At 39.2% G+C, this 16,488-nt stretch overlaps 1 protein-coding gene across 1 annotated transcript in view; it reads right to left on the bottom strand.

Annotated features, from left to right (window-relative positions):
• The window catches only part of LOC125461646 (collagen alpha-1(XIV) chain-like), a 143,349-nt gene that overhangs the window by 29,005 nt on the left and 97,856 nt on the right, over positions 1–16,488 (bottom strand). Inside the window, exons 28-39 of the mRNA XM_048550601.2 lie at positions 16,189–16,332; positions 14,680–14,844; positions 12,995–13,033; positions 12,667–12,805; positions 9,850–9,992; positions 9,418–9,527; positions 7,141–7,299; positions 6,987–7,064; positions 2,052–2,138; positions 887–940; positions 446–541; positions 242–295 (exon numbers count right to left, since the gene is read on the bottom strand). Of these exons, the coding sequence (XP_048406558.2) occupies positions 242–295; positions 446–541; positions 887–940; positions 2,052–2,138; positions 6,987–7,064; positions 7,141–7,299; positions 9,418–9,527; positions 9,850–9,992; positions 12,667–12,805; positions 12,995–13,033; positions 14,680–14,844; positions 16,189–16,332 (1,268 nt within the window). The remainder of the gene's footprint in view (positions 1–241; positions 296–445; positions 542–886; positions 941–2,051; positions 2,139–6,986; positions 7,065–7,140; positions 7,300–9,417; positions 9,528–9,849; positions 9,993–12,666; positions 12,806–12,994; positions 13,034–14,679; positions 14,845–16,188; positions 16,333–16,488) is intronic.

Below are 16,488 nucleotides of genomic sequence, written 5' to 3'. Positions count from 1 at the left end.
CACTTCCCAAAGCTATCAAAGAAGGACAAAGGCAAGCGCAGATGGAAACACTGTCCGCATCTTCCCATCTAAATTATCCATGGTCCGGATTGCAAATACCAGTGGTGAGATTTACAACAATTTCAGACAACAGAATTTCTTGTGGCATCATTACGTTTAAATGAAAGTACACTTTACAATGTGCAATGTAGCATGTTTTTCCATATTTGAACAAAGAGTATCGTTTTATTTGAGTCTTCACCTGGTTATTTCTTTGTCCAGGGTCACCTTTCTGACCTTTTTCACCAGGAGGACCCTTTTTAAAGGAAAGAAAAGTAGATATATCAGTAAATTAATTCAAGCTTTTCCCAATATGCGAATCACATTTTATCCTCCACCAACAACAAATGATACATTACGTCATTTTTTTGGTGATGTTTATTATTCATTAATAGTGCATACATACTGAAGGCCCACGGATACTGAGTCCTCTTGGTCCTGGAGGTCCTGGTTGTCCTTCTGACCCCCTAGGTCCTGCCTTACCAATTGGACCTTCCGGTCCCTATAAAACAAATGTCACACTGTAGGAGTTTTCTGAAAGTTGATTCATTGCTTGTTCTTCCTTTTTTTTAAAATTTTGCATCTTTATCCACATTTCCCTGCCTTTGGTGAATAATAGGGAAGCACTGGAAGGTTTTGCAGACAATTTATCAACCTGTCTGAACGGCAGCTTGAACACTCCCTCTGCGATGGCAAGTCCCAGAGTGGGATTTGACACTGAAGCTTCTGATTTAGAGACAGGGATGCCACCTACAGTACATGGAACCTCCAGGCTCTGCATAATTGGAAGTCAGTTTTGAACCAGTTTTTAAGTTGAATATCACTTTTAACATATTTCTACACTTACCCGAGATCCTGGTTCTCCTTGCTCACCCTGGGCACCTCTTAAACCAGGAGGACCCTGAAGAATTGGTTAAAAAGTGCTGGATTAAGAAATATAATTGAGAGTATTTTGAATGTATTATTTAAATATAAAGAATTAGTAAATACACTAATTCTTCACAGGCATTGAACAAAGCTTAGATCACCTTAATGCAAAGTGTGTCTTGTGAAAGGCCTTACGTTCACATGCTTTCAAGTTAGTCATGTTCACGTTCTCAAAAATGCAGACTTATTTGCTTTGGTGATTATAATTTAAAAGTACTTCCTCCACTACTTGTAGAATTCCATGCAACATCTTAAGATCGCAAAAGGCAAAGTATTTATTTTAAGAAGCATTTCAGAGAAACATGGAAGTGTTTGCAAACTTGACTTGTACCCCATTTCAATGCCACTGTAGATTTCTCTACAGATGGTGCCAGGCATGCTGAATTCCTCCAGCTCTATTTGTACTTAAATAGCATCTTTAACAAGCCCACAGACAAGCACAAGCAATCAAAGTTTGAACCACACAAACAAGTGCTCAAAAGCTCAGTCACAGAAGTAGATTTTGAGGTGCTTTTTAATGGAGTGAAGGTAGAGATACAGAAACAGAATTCCAGGGCTTAGGACATACCCACTAATGATGCAAGAAGAAACTTGGGAATACAATGAAGGCTAGAAATGTAAGAACACACAGAGATGTAGCAGAGTTGACAGACAGGGCCAAAGCTATTGGGATATTTGAAAAGAGTGAGAATTTTGAAAATTAGAGATGCCAAGCTGCAAGCTAACGTAGGTCAGAAAGGACAGGAGTGAGGATAAATAGAACTTGTGATTTACGATATAGGCAGCAGAACTTTGGGTAAATTTAATGTTACAGGAAATTGGTCAGGAATGTATAGTTTTAAAGTTCCAACATGTTTCTGATGAATTCATGAACTAAGCAACCCACACCAGATCAGTAATTGAGGCTGCTTCAACACATTAGTGTAATGGCTTGTTTTTCAACAGTGATAATTTTTTCTGGTATGTCATTTATTTACATATATCAGATTTTGTGACTCCATTCACTGACTCAACTGTAACACTTGCTGTTTTGTCAATAGCATTATAGTCATTCTGTGCACTGTATGATAAAATGGTCTACTCACTGGTGGTCCTAAAGGCCCAGGTCGTCCTTGAACAGCTGATGAACAAGTGCAAGCATGGATACGAGGAGGACACGTCACTTCATCTCTCTTAAACCAAGAAAGTACTGTCATTACGCCAGCTTATGGAACACATGCAGGACAGGGGGTGGCAAATATCATTATCAAAAACAACCAATAGCTTTGATAACAGGGCCCAGGATAAGGGGAGCATCAGGGGCAGGTAAGCAGCGTCCGGATCTTGAGGGGTTCCACTCTGCTCAAGTCAGGGTTGGAACTGCTGTGCTTGGGTCTGGGGGATGGGAATCCAGGTGAGGAGGAGCACAGAGATCTATTATTTCTGTCACAGAACAACCAGAAATCAAATAATTTCACTTGGCGATTTTTGTTTTGCTGCCTGAAAATTAGAAGTGCCTGTAAATTTCTCTCAGCAAAGAATGAATAAACTATGATTGACTTAAGTCCAAGTTTACGCGAGTTTTTTTTTGCTTTTGCAGAAAAATATCTACTATCTAATACATCGAGAATCATATAACAGGCTTTTTAAGCCAATATTCTTGCCTATGGAAATAGTATAGTAAAATTGTTACAGCACTAGTAATCCAGAGATCCAGGCCATGTTCCAGGGACCCAGGTTAAAATTCCAGCAAAGATGATGGTGAAATTTGAATTCAATACAATCTGAAATTAAAAGTCTAATCATGCTTGTGAAACCATCATCCATCCGATGTGAAAGGCTCTTAACTGCCTTCTGAAATGTCTAGTAAGTCATCCAGTTGTATGAATCACCAAAAAGCCTCAAAGAAAGGAACAATCAGACAATTTGGCATTGATCTAGGCACCAGAAACAACAATGGAAAACTCAACACTGTTGGTAGTGGTCATGGATGTGGAAGGTGCTGTCAGAAAGCCCTTGATGAACTTGTACAGTGTGTTTTTTTATACGGTACACACTTGCTGTTAGGAAGAAACAATCCTGAGCCAGGAGTGCCAAATACCTCATCAATTTTGTACTGGTCCAGTCTTCCCCAGGATCACAGATGCCAGTCTTCTGTTGATTTGATTCACTGCAAGAAATGGCTGAAGGCACAAGATACTGCAAACCTATAGACTCTGTCAACATTCTGGCAACAGTATTAAAGACGTGTGTTCTAGAATTTGCTGCACTCCTACCAAGCTGTCCAATACAGCTACAACACTGGCATCTACCCGACAATTTGGAAAAAAATCATTAAGGTATCTCGTATATATAAAATGCAAAACAAATCCAGCCTGGCCATTACTGCTTAATCAGTCCACTCTTGTTCATCAGTAAAGTGATGGAAGGAATAAGTCACCATGGTATCAAACAGTACTTGATAGCAATAAACACCTGGCCACTCAGTTCCAGATCCACTAGGGCTACTTAACACCTGACCTCATTACAACCTTTGTTCAAACATGGACAAAACAGCTGAATTCTAGTGGCAAGAATTACCACCCTGACTGCAAGGCTGCATATGGAGTGCAGCATTAAGAAGCCAGAGCAAAACCAGGCTCTTATGTGAATTGGGAATAAACATTGTGAAGATATCATTAACTTTAGAGTTTGCTTTTTGAACGAGTGATAAGTGGGTTATGGTCTGTGTGTATGGAGAGATTTAATGATCAATGAGATAAGTGGAATTTGTTTGTGTTGAGAGAGTTTTACAAATGGATAGAATAAATATTGAGGAGCTTTCAGTTCAGCAGGAAAATTTGTTTGCCTCGGGAAGAAAACATAGGGAAAGAGATTGGACTGTTTGTATTTTCAGATTGCAGGAGTCTGTGTTGACAGTAGATGGATGAAACAGTTCTCTGAGAGAAAGGATTTAATTCAGAAATATTAGGATATAGCCTACTTCAGTGTAAGGGTTTTCTAGAACAGAAGTATTTGGTTGGATTAATCATAGCTGAGAATATTTAAGCACGTTATTCAACATTTAAGCTCAAGATGAGGTTCTTAAACTCTCAAGACTCCTGCAATATGATAGTGTTTGGATAGATGTGATAACATTTTCAATTTGTTTGAAATCCTTCAAATGTGGTACGTACAAGTAACTGGGTTTGTTCTATTTCTTCTTCATTCCTTGCGTGATAAACTTTTTTACTGTTAAAACCAAATCTGCAGCACTGCATGCAATGTTTCAGTGAAAAACCATGTTGTTAAATAAAAGTAAAACAAAATGTGATCCGTCAGGTCGGATGTCAGTCTGGGATCAAATTTGGCCAGGAAGAACGCCAGCTGTGCTTATAACAGTTGGTTGGAGACATACCTAGAACAAAGGAAGGTACCTGGGCATTCCGCATGCAGATGGCGTCAAGGCCCTCCGCTTCTTCCTGTCCCGCAGGCCCGACCAGTCCCCCTCCACCGACACTCTCATCCGCCTAGCTGAACTCGTCCTCACCCTCAACAACTTCTCTTTTGACTCCTCCCACTTCCTACAGACTAAGGGGGTGGCCATGGGCACCCGCATGGGCCCCAGCTATGCCTGCCTCTTTGTAGGTTACGTGGAACAGTCCCTCTTCCGCAACTACACAGGCCCCAAACCCCACCTCTTCCTCCGGTACATTGATGACTGTATCGGCGCCGCCTCTTGCTCCCCAGAGGAGCTCGAACAGTTCATCCACTTCAACACCTTCCACCCAACCTTCAGTTCACCTGGGCCATCTCCAACACATCCCTCACCTTCCTGGATCTCTCAGTCTCCATCTCAGGCAACCAGCTTGTAACTGATGTCCATTTCAAGCCCACCGACTCCCACAGCTACCTAGAATACACCTCCTCCCACCCACCCTCCTGCAAAAATTCCATCCCCTATTCCCAATTCCTCCGCCTCCGCTGCATCTGCTCCCACGATAAGACATTCCACTCCCGCACATCCCAGATGTCCAAGTTCTTCAAGGACCGCAACTTTCCCCCCACAGTGATCGAGAACGCCCTTGACCGCGTCTCCCGTATTTCCCGCAACACATCCCTCACACCCCGCCCCCGCCACAACCGCCCTAAGAGGATCCCCCTCGTTCTCACACACCACCCTACCAACCTCCGGATACCATGCATCATCCTCCGACACTTCCCCCATTTACAATCCGACCCCACCACCCAAGACATTTTTCCATCTCCACCCCTGTCTGCTTTCCGGAGAGACCACTCTCTCCGTGACTCCCTTGTTCGCTCCACACTGCCCTCCAACCCCACCACACCCGACACCTTCCCCTGCAACCGCAGGAAATGCTACACTTGTCCCCACACCTCCTCCCTCACCCCCATCCCAGGCCCCAAGATGACATTCCACATTAAGCAGAGGTTCACCTGCACATCTGCCAATGTGGTATACTGCATCCACTGTACCCGGTGCGGCTTCCTCTACATTGGGGAAACCAAGCGGAGGCTTGGGGACCGCTTTGCAGAACACCTCCACTCAGTTCGCAACAAACAACTGCACCTCCCAGTCGCAAACCATTTCCACTCCCCCTCCCATTCTCTAGATGACATGTCCATCATGGGCCTCCTGCACTGCCACAATGATGCCACCCGAAGGTTGCAGGAACAGCAACTCATATTCCGCTTGGGAACCCTGCAGCCTAATGGTATCAATGTGGACTTCACCAGTTTCAAAATCTCCCCTTCCCCTACTGCATCCCTAAACCAGCCCAGTTCGTCTCCTCCCCCCACTGCACCACACAACCAGCCCAGCTCTTCCCCCCCTACCCACTGCATCCCAAAACCAGTCCAACCTGTCTCTGCCTCCCTAACCGGTTCTTCCTCTCACCCATCCCTTCCTCCCACCCCAAGCCGCACCCCCATCTACCTACTAACCTCATCCCACCTCCTGACCTTGACCCACCTCCTCCAGCTCCTGGACTGACCTATCCCCTCCCTACCTCCCCACCTATACTCTCTCCACCTATCTTCTTTACTCTCCATCTTCGGTCCACCTCCCCCTCTCTCCCTATTTATTCCAGTTCCCTCTTCCCATCCCCCTCTCTGATGAAGGGTCTAGGCCCGAAACGTCAGCTTTTGTGCTCCTGAGATGCTGCTTGGCCTGCTGTGTTCATCCAGCCTCACATTTTACCTTGGAATTCTCCAGCATCTGCAGTTCCCATTATCTCTTATCTAAGGTACCTGGGCATGCCCACATTCCATGTAGGAATAGTCAAAAATGCTCCTTAATCTGCAGTAAGCCATGGATGTGTTCATCACAATATTGTTCAGCTGGTTAGTATTTAATGCCAATAATGCTAAAGTTGTGGGTTCAATCAGCATGGCATGTCTTGTTTGTTGAATTTATTATCATCAGTTTCTATTCCTATGATAACTTTTTAAACATGATCGTATTTGTATGCTTAAACTGGGTCATTAGCCTTCCCTTCATTGAAATTTGTAGAAATGTATTAGAGCTTTGAGCAAATCATCATGGATATTATTGATCCAGCAAGGTTGAAATGTAGAGTTAAAATTATGCTCAGCATTAATTATAAAGATCTACAACTTTGAGGCCATTTTCTGGTTGTATTTTATACACCAAGGCCAATTGTACATGTCACATACCAATGACAAACTTTCCTCAGTTCAGAGCAATTTTGCCTTAGTTAGATATGTGTTCAACAGAGCTGCATAATTCGGATTGATGCTTCAGAAAAGTAATGAAAGAATTTTACATCACTGAAGGTGCCTCCTTTCAAATGAGGTGTTCCACAAATGCCTTGTTCCAGTACAATGAATTCCGATCCAATACAAGAAAATTTTTCCAATTCCTTATCAATAATTATTCTTTAACCAATGTTCAACCAGTTAAATTTGTTTTGTTGGACTTCAGTTTGGGCAACTTGCTTGCCACTTTTTCCTGCACACCAGGTTAAAAATCTGTATGCAGATTCCATGGTTTAATTGTAATAATTTCACACAAAACTCACCAGTGCAGGCAGATCACAGCAGTTGTCCATGTCAGCCCATGATGTATTGCAAACCATTTCAAATGCTTGTAACTGAAACTAAAAAAAAAATAAGCAGAATTAAAAAGTAAAAATTAGTCAAAGAAATGAAAAGCTCTAATCAGTAATCACTTACTGGCACTGATTGACTGCCAGGGCCCTTGGTTTTTACCAGTTTACCAAGCATCTCAAAACCTTGTGTGGAGATTTTCCCAACAACATTGATGAACTTCTCTCCAATCTCCATGCAGTCAATATAAAGCTTGACATTTGTCCTACTCACTGCTATATGGACCTAAAGAAACAAGAAAAACTAGTTTTACATTGTTTTTTGTCATAATATTCTATTTGCAATAGGATAAAGACTCTTTAAATGCAATCATGCTCAATTCTTTCAGTATAGGAGTTGCAATGTCATGTTGAGGCTGTCCCGGACATTGGTGACTCCTCTTCTGGAGTACTGTGTCCAATTCAGTTCACCCAGTTTTAAGCAGGATATTATTCAGGTGGAGGTGATTCAGAAGATATACCAAGATGCTGGGTATAGAAAGTTTGTGATATAAAGAAAGACTGGATTGGCTGGGACTTTTTTCACTGGAGGGTAGGAGGTTGAGACGCAGCCTTATAGAAGTTTACAAAATTATGAGGAGTATACATCGGGTTAATGGGAGGTGCCTTTGTCCTAGGATGGTTGATTTCAAGATTAGGAAGCACATTTTTAAGGTAAGAAGAGAGAGATTTAAAAAAGGCAAGAGGGATAAATTTTTTTTTTTTTAACACAGAGTGTGGTTCGCATGTGGAATGAACTTCCTGAGGAAGTGGTGGTTTTGGGCACAATTACAACATTTAAAAGACGTTTGGATAAGTACACAAATAAGAAAGGTTTGGAGCAATAGGGGCCAGGAAAAGGCAGATAGGACGAGTTTAGTTTGGGATTATGTTCGGCATGCACTGGTTAGAACAAAGGGTCTGTTTTTGTGCTGTCTGACTATGACTCTATGAGAGGTTTGTAGCAACATTAGGTGTTACTAAGGTAAATGCAGGACACCAAACAACCCTGCAGTTAATCTGTCCAGTTCCACCTAGTTACTCACTTTCTTGAATAACTAACCTGTTTGTGAGAAAAATAAATTTCTATTTCTTAGGTTCACTACTTTGTTGAATCTAAACTGCCGGTCCCCACCTCCCTTCTTCCAAGTTCTTGCCTTGTCTTTAGTCCTAGAAACATGGCAATGCTGAACATACTATCATCATTAAATTTATCTATTCTTCAAAAATCTTGTGTCATCTCCCTAAGCCTTTTCTTCTACATACTGAACAGTAAAGCTCTTCTAATGTTCCTCAAACTAAACTGATTGTAGGCTATGCAGAATGCAGCATTGCTTGGATGTGGCGAGTCTTTTAAGTCTGTAGTCATACATCTCAGGATGAGGCTAACTTTCCTCACTTCTGCTACATACTGCATTATTAGCAACAGCAAATTATCCACTATTATTCCGACATTCCTTACCTCTGATGTGTCCTTTTGCCTAGAATTATTTAGTAACTAGTTTATATTCCCAATTATTTACTTCAGTTCCACAGTCAATACATTTGCTCACATTAAATGTCGTTTGCCCTCAGGAGCACACATTTCTAACAAATACAGGTCTGTTTGGATTTGGTTTGCCTGTTCTTTATTGAGTGATTCCATGCAATTTGGTGTCTTTTTCAACTCCTCTGACATTCTCAGAGGCATCTAGGATGTCGCCTGAACCTCTAGAAATTCATGTGTGCATGTCTATACACTCTGTAAAGACAGGGAGGAATTATTCAGTGCAAGTGCTTGTCTTTGATCATATGCTATTCCGTTACCTTAGAAATCTAGGTCACCTAACCGTAATCTCACTGTTAGTTGTTTCTTGTAAATTTATCTGCAATCCTATCCTAACGTCCTATTTTACACTTCTAAGTGTGTTGCCCACTGCGTCTTCCTTGTTTCATAATTCTTTGTCCATCTGCTATCCATGTATCCTTGCCCTTTTGAAACTAGTCATCCTTTCCCCTTATTCCCCACATTACAAATCAGTGTTGTTGCGTGACTGAACATGTGAGATCAATGAAAGAATGGTGAACACAGTTGTATGAACGTTCTCCACCCATTTCATTATTTGACATAGGCTAACATCTTATCCTTAAGCAGCCAAAGGAATCTTAAAATGTTCGTGATTGCTGCATAATATCCTGATTTGCCATTTTGATTTCAAGTGTTAATTGATGAAAAATGCTACAAGATGGTATAACTGCTTGGGAGGCATATACATACAGATAATCAATTAATCAATAATGAACTTTGGTACATATGCAGATATCAGAAATCAAAAGTTACAGAAGTAGTGAGTTCTAATCAAGCTCTAAAAAATATTGGGCGTACCTTATGAAAACTTCCAAAGAAAATTTTTTTAACTTCGGGCTGGTTAAAAGTAACTTCCTGTAATTCACTTTTGTAATCAAGATTAAAGTAGCTCAGCGTTTGTTCGTTACCTGAAAGTTAAATGGATAACAAATTAGAATTATACTAAATTTAATGTAAAATAAGTGCTAATTGATATTAATTGTCAATGTTTTGAGAAGTTTATTTTATAAAATTGTACTCCCAGCTGAGAACTTCACTCATTTAGAAGGTGTCTTGCAAATCTGAGCTATGTTACTCTTTTGTCATTCTGATTCATGCATCTTTGAATTTTTGTTTCCACTCCCAGCAGGCAGGAGCTCCTTTTGTTACACAATTCCCTCCAGGAAGTATAATTGAACATTTTTTTTGAAAAATTACTTGTTTGATTTCATTTGAGTTTAAAAGCCTTACAGTTAAGCACCACTCCAACCACAGGCTGAAAATCTTCATCTACAATCTGCCAAATGGCATATGGTTCTTTTGGAGTATTAGGCAGCAATCGGAAGAACAATGTAATAGTGTACTCTGGAGGTAGTCCTGCGGGGTGGATTTTCCTGCATTTAAAGAACAGATAAATTCAAAAGAAACACTCAGAAGCATATATTCTTTAAATTATAATTTTAACATCTGTATTTTAACTTTCAAATGGAGAAAAAAAATCACGAATTGCCTGATTAATGTCTACCAAGTCCAATTCCCAACAATGTTCAGTCTTGCTAAAATCCATATTCGAGAATGTGATGGCAGGAAATGATGCAGCTAGTTTCTGTTCACCACAGTGAGCTCATCATTTCATTAAGGTTCTGCTTAAATCTGCATTGTGATTGCTATTGATACCATGTTTTTACAGTGTTAAATTAGCTTGCTGTGTTCTTTTTGAAGGAGTTTTCATTAAATTCATTTGTTCCTGTTCAACATATTCACATAAACAAATGGCAAGCATTTACAGCATATCCATAAAATTTCAGCGATCTTGACTTTAGTTGCTGGGAATTTTATTATTCCAGCTTCAGTGAATTCAGCCAATTTATATAACCTTGCTTGTAACGATTCAATGGCCACATTGTAAAGATTCAATTGCTACAATATGTGACTTCATAGCATCCAGTTCTTTACCACAATGAGTGTTTCTTTGATAGGAACATTGCATCCACAATAATACATGCAAAGCTCTGGTGTATACTGCACGGCAACTGGAGATTAGTTAGTTCAGTTGCCTAGGCTAATTGGAGACTAACACTGGCTGAGGTTACCACGAGGTTACTCTCCTTTTCAACTTCTATCTTCACCCGACGGATGATTTCTGAAGGAGGGTCTAGGCCCGAAATGTCAGCCTTCCTGCTCCTCTGATGTTGCTCATCCAGCTCTACACCTCATTATCTAGGGTTTAGAGGGATATGGGCCAAATGCTGGCAAATGGGACTGGATCAATTTAGCATACCTGTCAGTGCGGATGACTGGAACAGGAGGGTCTGCTTCTCTACTGTATAATTCCATGGCTACATGACTTTATGACTAACTGCCTTCAATGTTTTTAAAACAGTAAATGCTATTTCCAGATTCCATATACATGATAAAATGACGACCCGTTGGTGTATCACACATACACAATTATTAAGAAACTTCCAATCAATGTCAACTAATGTCAAAGCTTCATTATAATTTCTAAAAGCAGTGCTAACAATTGGCACTTACACATTATGTTGATCCTTAACTGCAATCATTATCTAGTTTCAAATTTGAGCTTTTGTCGAGAAGCAATCAGTACTCAATAAGGAAATAAGAACTACATGGTATAATAACATTGGGATTAAAAATGTGGTATATTTAATAATTGTTGGATACAAGTGCAGATGCTGGTTACCATTTAAATTAATATAACAAAGCATGAGAAATCACATACAAATTGAAATTGAAATATGAAACCAGCATAAATAATTGAATGTAGTTGAGAGCTGTTTCTATTGATTACAGTGTAAAAACCTCTATTCAAAAATCTAGACTTTGAAATCGGCTGAGACTTTACACTACAAAAATATATCTATTCTATGATGATGCAGAACAAAGCATCATTAAAAAAGAGACGAGTCAAAATGTTTTGTCATGCGCGCATCCAATTTAATTCCAATTTAAAGTGATCAGTCAGGCTTCTCAGTGTCATTCAATTGGGCAAGCTCGAAGCTACATATATTAACACATTGGACTTGTTCTTTGAAGACTAAAGGAATTGAATCCTACACTGCACCATTTTCATTCAGGAAAGGCTTAGAGATTGCTAATTCTTGCTGCATTCCCCATTGCAATGTCCTGACCAACCAAAATCAACCAGCCTGGCTGAATTTATTAAACTAAAATTAAACAAACCACTCCTGCTGCATCTGTATGCCAAACATGGTCTAACCAGTCAGCCCCCTTTTCTCATGCAGTATAACATAAAGGTCCCTTTCTAAGTTTGGTTTCTTGCTTGACAGTCCTGATGAGTACATGACAGAAACCTTTAATTTCTTGTCTTTTATTCAGCAATAAGCAGATGTAATCTTGTTTTTTTTAACTGTTCAAAATGTTGTCTCAGATCTCAAAATGTTATTTATTAATAAAAAAGTACTGAAGGGATAACAAAAATATCAACTGGTGTATCAACCAATTAATGTTAAATGGTTTGCATATATATTTTTCGTCAATATTATTTTCAAAATCACATAACAATTCATATAGGCAGTTTCCATTGTATACGTTAACAAATAATTACATGAAGAAAAAGTTGTGAACTGCAAGTATGTACCATGTGCTATTGTTACGACATATAAAAATATCTGACTGTGCTACTGCTCATTACAAGTCAAAGAAATAAGGAACACTATGCTGTACAACACAATACACTATTCTGTGGTTAAAGTACAAATGTTCTTTTAAGGCTAACAAATCTACTGGAATGAAAAGGGTTACTGCTATTGATATTGAAATCATAACCATTTTTGTTAGTGAGAAAATAAATTCATTGCTTGAAGTTATTGTGACTTCAATGTTCTCTCTGCAATGGAAATTACATAAAATTTATCAAAGGTAGAGAAGAGAAGGCCAATCAGGTGGGTATAAAGCATCGTTCAGACTAACAGTGACAAAGATATGTGAGGTTTTCAATGATTTGTGAGAAGGGCTTGGAGTGGATAATGTTGAGCTGTGGAAATGTGCTCTCAGGAATAGATGGAATTAGAAGCTGATACATACCTGGTAGTCTGTGTAAGCTGAGCATTTTCAAAAATGATATATGATGTTGAGCCTGTAAAGATGTCAAACTGCATAGAAATTCCTTCAAGTTCTGAATATTCCCTGATAACTAAGCCAAATGCCTCCATCATGTTAATTCCTATTAGAGATATATCAAACTGTAACTGTGATTTTCTGGGATACAAAACCAATTTTGGCACAAAATAAAATTGAGAGACCAGCAGTGTTTTATCAAATGTATAATCAATATGAATTTTAGAATGTTAACATTTTCACTTCCGTAGAATTGAAAACAGCTGAATCAAAATGAATTATATACACTCCATACCTGGTATGATAGTGTCTTTAATATTTGTTAAGGGACAAGCTGAAAACAAGCATAAGACATCAATTAGGACATTCTTCAAAAATATCTGTGTGAATGCTTCACGCAGAATTAAGTTCAGACATTGTTGTGTAGATGAACTCCACAATTTTATATACAGCCAGATCATCTTACAAGTAAATAACCAGTTACTACTTTGCTGGTATTTCTTGTTAAGGAAGGAAAACATGACCAGCATAGTGAGTGGACTCTCTGTTCTTCATTGAAAAACTCTTTTGGACTTTTCGGCAATCAGCAGAAAAAGTAAACAATATTACAACACACCATTTGAAGAATAGCAGCTCAATATAAATGCAGCATTCTTTCAATACTGCACAGAAAGTCGTAGAAAATCAAGCAAATAAAAAAGTGGCAAATCCTTTAAAGATTGTGCAAGTTAGTCAGATATTAATTTTATAAATATATAATATTTATATATTGATATATACTTATAATATACGATCAATTTAATAAATAGATCTGAATCATGTGTATACCTCATGCATTTACTTCACTTCTTATAAAACTTAAGATTAGGAAAAAACAGATTCAGTGGGTTTCATTTTCTGGTCTTTTGTCTATGAGGTGACTTCAATGAGATTGGCTGTTAATGCTTGATGGCATCATTGCTGCTGACCACCTGGAGACCTCTTTGACTTGTCATTGCATTCAAACAGTCATCTGGAAATGAGAAAAAGCCTGGAAGAGGTATTCTTCTTCCTCTTGGCGTAGTTCCATGTTGCTGCAGTGTGTTGTTGCCCTTTTAAATAGTGTTCGCATGCAGCTTCATTTGTGTGCGCTGGAATGGTTATTATTGAAGTTCAGAACCTGGTCTGTGCGTATGCACCTTTTCAGCGAACTTTCATTTGCAGTTTCCCATTTGTCTTGTGCTCCATCATGCTGTCCAGGAATGGGAGCTGTTTGTTCTTCTCCTCCTCCTCTCTGGTGAATTTTACTCCGGTGAGGTTCTTTATATGTTTGTGTGCTGCCTCTAACTTGGTCCGTTTAATGATGACAAAAAGGTGTCGTCTATGTAGCGTATCCACTGTTTTGGTTGAATTTGCAGAAGGGTAGCCCTTACTAGTCTTTGCATCGCTGCTTCTGCTATGAATCTGGAGATAGGTGATTCCATGGGTGTCCCGTTGATTTGCCCATATGTTTGGCCGTTGAAAGTGAAGTGGGTAATGAGGCGCAAGTCCGATCGCTTGTGCACGCTGTCCTTGGAGATGGTTTCACTGGGGTCATTCTCTTGTTCCAGCAGCGTTATCATTGTTTCTCTTGCTTGTGGAATGTCTATTGATGTAAATAGAGCAGTGACATCAAACGATATCATGGTCTCTTCATCCTCTATCTTTATGTCTTTGATGGAGTTGAGGAATTCTTGAGCTGAGTGGATAGAGTGGGCTGACTTGTTGACTAGGTACTGGAGCCTTCTTTGTCGTTCTTTGGCTAATTTGCGAAACAAGAAACCAGCTCGGTGAGCCAACCAACCTCAACAATCTGAATATGCCAAGTAAACCTACAGTGAGTCTATAGTAATTAAGATGATCAATGATACATATTCACAGTGTTGAGCTCAATTTTCTTAAGGATTTGTCTTTCTTGTAATGGCAACAAATACTCAGTTTGGGAAAGTAAAAAGCACTTACTTGCAGAGACAATCTGACAAATGGATGAGATAAATTTGTTTCCAACAGCACTTAAATCATCAAAATCATTTACATGCAATATAGTTCTCATGCTGGGTGCGACTGCAATTTCATTAATTTTCTCTTCAACAGCATCATTGACGCCAAGAACAAAGATAAAGAAGCCTGTGTAAAAACATTGAAATTAACTTTACAATGACATAAATAATGACATACAGATATTCTCTGGTGCCAGCCGTGCGCTACCTACATTATCCTTAGTACAAATGACATTACTTGTCATATATAGCAAACTGGATACAAATATTATTAATATCTTTTACACAAAGTCTAAAATGCCTTATATATATAAATTTTCTAATAGCTAATAACTATCACAAGCCAGGTGCCACACATCTTGTAAAATGAAAATAATGAATAATGTTAACAATAAAGATAAAGAAAGCTAGTCAGGAATCTGCAGCCCGAAATATAAAAAGTGGAGAGCAGTGGCCCTGCTATGCCAACAATTATGTGACATCATCCACTTGGACCAACACCTTACTTGAACAGTGGCCTTAAAGGGAGACATCGGGTTATTAACTAAATATTGGAATTGTGCATCAGATTCCAGACACCTCATTAACAATGCCACATGGAATCTACTAGCACACTCGGAGTTCACATTGGCTGACTCAATGAGGAATAATAATTCGTCCATGAAATGCCAACTACAGAGAGGCACTTTTAAAATGTCAGACATCGTTGTCAGTATGCCCATTTGTTTGATTTATTGTGGAAGAATCTTGGTATGATTTCCCAGAAAGAGTCTCTTCTGATGTCACCTTCACTTTCTCCTCTTACACAAAAATACTAATATGACATATCTACTAAGGCTGTGCCATGACTGCCTGTTAAATTCTTTTACAAACAAATATACAGCTCTAATAACTGCCTCAACTTCTAATTTATAATTCAGTTATGAAAATAATTTTTAAGCATTAATAGTGTTTTATTTAGTAACAGTGAAGAGTAAAAGGTTAACTATATTTTTAATGACAACTGAGTGGTCCAGTTAGCTGAGTTGGCTGGATAGCTGGATTTGTGATGCAGAGTGATTCCAACAGTGTGGGTTCAATTTCCATACTGGCAGCGATAACAATGAAGAACTCGCCCTTCTCAATCTCTTCCTCATTTGAGGTGTGTTGACCATCAGGTTAAACCACCACCAGCCACCTTTCTCTAATGAGACAGCAGCTTTATGGTTTGGTCAGACTATGGTGACTTTACTTTTTTTTAAATGATAACTATAATCACGTGCATAAGGAGCTGTGTGTCATGATGCCACCAGATCACGAAACTTGGACCTGAGTGTTTTGGTTTTAGAGGTGTCCACCCTTACCCTTGCCTCTATATAGTACATATACTTTCACTGAACATCATGATGTGAACTACCTACTACCAAAAACCCAGACATTATCTTAGTACACATAATTCACATTATTGAGTGATAGTTGTCTGTAAAATCACCTTTCAATCCCAACTCCTGCACAGTTTGGTGTATTTCACCGAGTATGGTCCCACGAGTGATCACGATCAAAATTTTGTGAACACCTCGCCTCCTCAGCGCCTCTTCTTTGGAAAACAGATCATCAGATGTTCTGCCATTCCTGACTATAAAAGAAAATTAAACAGCACGTGATTTAGATGTTAATAAGTTTGAAAGAGCATGGAAGATAATGCCTCAGAAAGTCACTGATGCAAAAGAAAATAAAGTGTTTTCATATGAGAGAGGTACTTATTTAGAGAGTAAAGATATTAAGAGGTAAT

This window comes from Stegostoma tigrinum, chromosome 19 (assembly GCF_030684315.1).
Source record: "Stegostoma tigrinum isolate sSteTig4 chromosome 19, sSteTig4.hap1, whole genome shotgun sequence".
Taxonomy (NCBI): domain Eukaryota; kingdom Metazoa; phylum Chordata; class Chondrichthyes; order Orectolobiformes; family Stegostomatidae; genus Stegostoma; species Stegostoma tigrinum.
Note: the sequence above shows the minus strand (reverse complement) of the source record. Positions and strands in the feature narration are given on the sequence as shown.